The 2,789-nt window shown below is 38.3% G+C and overlaps 1 protein-coding gene across 1 annotated transcript; it reads left to right on the top strand.

The window, feature by feature from the left end:
• Window positions 1-807: 807 nt before the first annotated feature.
• On the top strand, window positions 808-1,919 carry bsx (brain-specific homeobox; the record flags this gene model as incomplete). The annotated part of the gene is made up of 3 exons (XM_080779678.1): window positions 808-1,060; window positions 1,377-1,567; window positions 1,686-1,919. The coding sequence occupies 3 exons, from the start codon at window positions 808-810 to the stop codon at window positions 1,917-1,919; spliced, it is 678 nt and encodes a 225-aa protein (XP_080635804.1).
• Between the last annotated feature and the right edge of the window lie 870 nt (window positions 1,920-2,789).

Consider the following 2,789-nt stretch of genomic DNA (forward strand, 5'->3'; position numbering starts at 1 on the left):
GAACTGTTACTGATATGTGGGTTGTCTCATATGCTTGAATTAAAATGCCCACCTGAAAATGTATATTCTGATTAAGGAGCTGGAGAGACGGGCATGCAGGCCCCTGTTACTGAACAAACACTTATGATTGTTATAGCATACAGAACTTTACGTTTAACTTTTTAACATAAACTCAGAGGTTAACACCATTAATTGATGTTTTTCTGATCTGCACCATGCCTAAAATTATAACATTGTACAAAAGGCAAAAAAAACCCTCTTTTTGCAATGGTTTTCAATGGGAACAGAGCGGAACGCCACGACAAACAAATTAAACAAAATGTATTGTGCAAAACTCTTCCACTCACCATAGGCCTAAAACCAAATAGCATAGGCATATACACTCAATGTGCGCATAAAGAGAAAAAACTAAACTAAAGCAAGTTAGAGTGAACTATATGTTGCGAGCGGCTGCATGGCAGTGAGGTTTCAGCACCACGGCGAGCGACCCTCCCCTCTCTTATTATTACCCATATAAAATCACTACCGCCCGCCCCACCAGCGCGCCATTGGCTGATTACAAATCAATTTCACAATCTGCCATTCTCTTTGAATAAATAGTAATCTGTCTCCCACCGACTCCTAATACCGATGAACGCTGCACAATACTCCCACTCACTCACTGTTTATATACGGGCTGCAGACAGTTTAAGCGGTCGCTGCTTTGGAAGACTGCACTTATACAGACTGACAGAGACTAAACAGATGCACGTTGTACTTTGAAGTTGGTTTAAAAAAACACAACTTAATAAAATAATCATTATCATAATGAGTCTTTACACGTCTCCGGCGCCACAGGTGCAAACGCAGAGGTCGACGTCGTTCTTCATTGAGGATATCTTGTTGCACAAACCCAAGCCTTTGCGAGAAGTTTTCCACACGCCGTTCACCACGTCCCTCGCGTCCAGAATGCCCATCCTGGAATATGGATATCCACTGATGCCAGCTCCGATACTGGCACCTCATCCACACCATCCTCTGCACAAACCGGACCACCATCATCAGTATTTCTTCTCATCTGGTAAGTAGGCTGTGCACTGCAGCATGTTGACATCATTACCATTTTGTATAAAAAGTTGTCCGTTAGCGTATAACACAAAACAATTATCAGTGACTAGGCCTATAGAGTCTATAATCTCCAAAATGTGCGAAAGAACATTGACCGAATTATTTGACTGTAGGCCTATGCGCAACTGAATGTCTCTGAAATATGTAATGTATAGCTTATAAGCAAAATATGTAAACCTATGGCCTATACGTGAATTAGGCTATACAATAGAGACAAGTTAAAAAGAAGGGGGGAAAGATATTGTAAACTGATATATTCTATGTGACAGGCATGCAAATGCCGGCATTATTTCAGCATCACCCAGAGTTACCGGGCAAGCACTGCAGGCGCAGGAAGGCACGGACGGTCTTCTCTGACTCCCAGTTATCTGGTCTGGAGAAGAGATTTGAAATCCAGCGATACCTTTCTACACCAGAGAGAGTGGAGCTGGCAACGGCCTTAAGTCTTTCTGAAACACAGGTAACAAAAACCGACTAAATGCGATCAATCCGATGCTAAGCGCAAATCAAGTGCATTCAATACTTTTTCCAAAATAGACAAGTGGATTAAATGATTCTATTTTCTTTTAAATGCGCAGGTGAAAACGTGGTTTCAAAACAGACGGATGAAGCATAAAAAACAGCTGAGAAAAGCGCAGGACGTGCGGAAAAATCCAAGTGAACTGGACAGGTCAGACAACTGCGAGAGTGAGAGTGAAATTAATGACAAAAACAGTGATCAGAAAAGCGGACTGGACCCTGACTTATACATGGAAAACGAGGACGATGTCGACATTGAAGATGACATTTGCTCTCCAGAACATTTACTATAGTAGGTAAATAAAAAATAAAATAAAAAAGCTGTTTTATAAACTGAATTACCCTGTCTAAATGTTGGCCTTTTGAATCTACCCAGAGACGAAATATTGACACACAAAAATATTACATAAAAAAGTATAATCATGTCAATATTTATTCAATCATTTTTTAAGGTTTTTGCCTTTCTCTGACTTATAGTTGTAAATTTGTTGTGCTTGGCTAACGAATAATAATATATCCAACATTATCACCATTATAATCACTGAATGTTGCAAAACAAATGTTTATTTTGACAACATGTAATAAATACTGTTAAAACGAGTAATTTATATACTGTAAAGCTATTTGGTTTGTAAGGTAAATGTATCATTATTATACCCCATTCTTTTTGCACTTTTTCAGTCAAAACCTTGCATTTATATATTCAGTGTATAGGTTATTTATTTACAATTCATATTTTCTTTAGGGGACAGTAGGCTAATTCTGATGTGTGTTAGCTTTAGTGAATCCATTTTGTACAATTAACCACACACGAATTCCATGTACATGTTTGTCTACTATACTCAATTTAACCAATTGTTCAATTGTACCATACCTATATATTATTAAAAATATATATATATCTTGTTTTCTATTCTCGATTTCATCGGAGGTGAATGAATTGACCAATGAGCGCCTAAAAGAAATGATCACATAAAACCATATAGGCTATATCATAATATCAATAATAATATTGAATCATGTGACATTATTATGTCTGATTATCATTTGGTGCCCATATGGCCACCTGCGTTACGCACAGTCTCTGCACTCTGCAGCATGGCGTCCTGTTGCGCGGAGCCAAGTCAGGGTTTAAGTGGTTTATACTAGTTCATAATAAACCA

This window comes from Protomyctophum bolini (genome assembly GCF_963924005.1).
Source record: "Protomyctophum bolini genome assembly, chromosome: 13".
In the NCBI taxonomy this organism is placed as follows: domain Eukaryota; kingdom Metazoa; phylum Chordata; class Actinopteri; order Myctophiformes; family Myctophidae; genus Protomyctophum; species Protomyctophum bolini.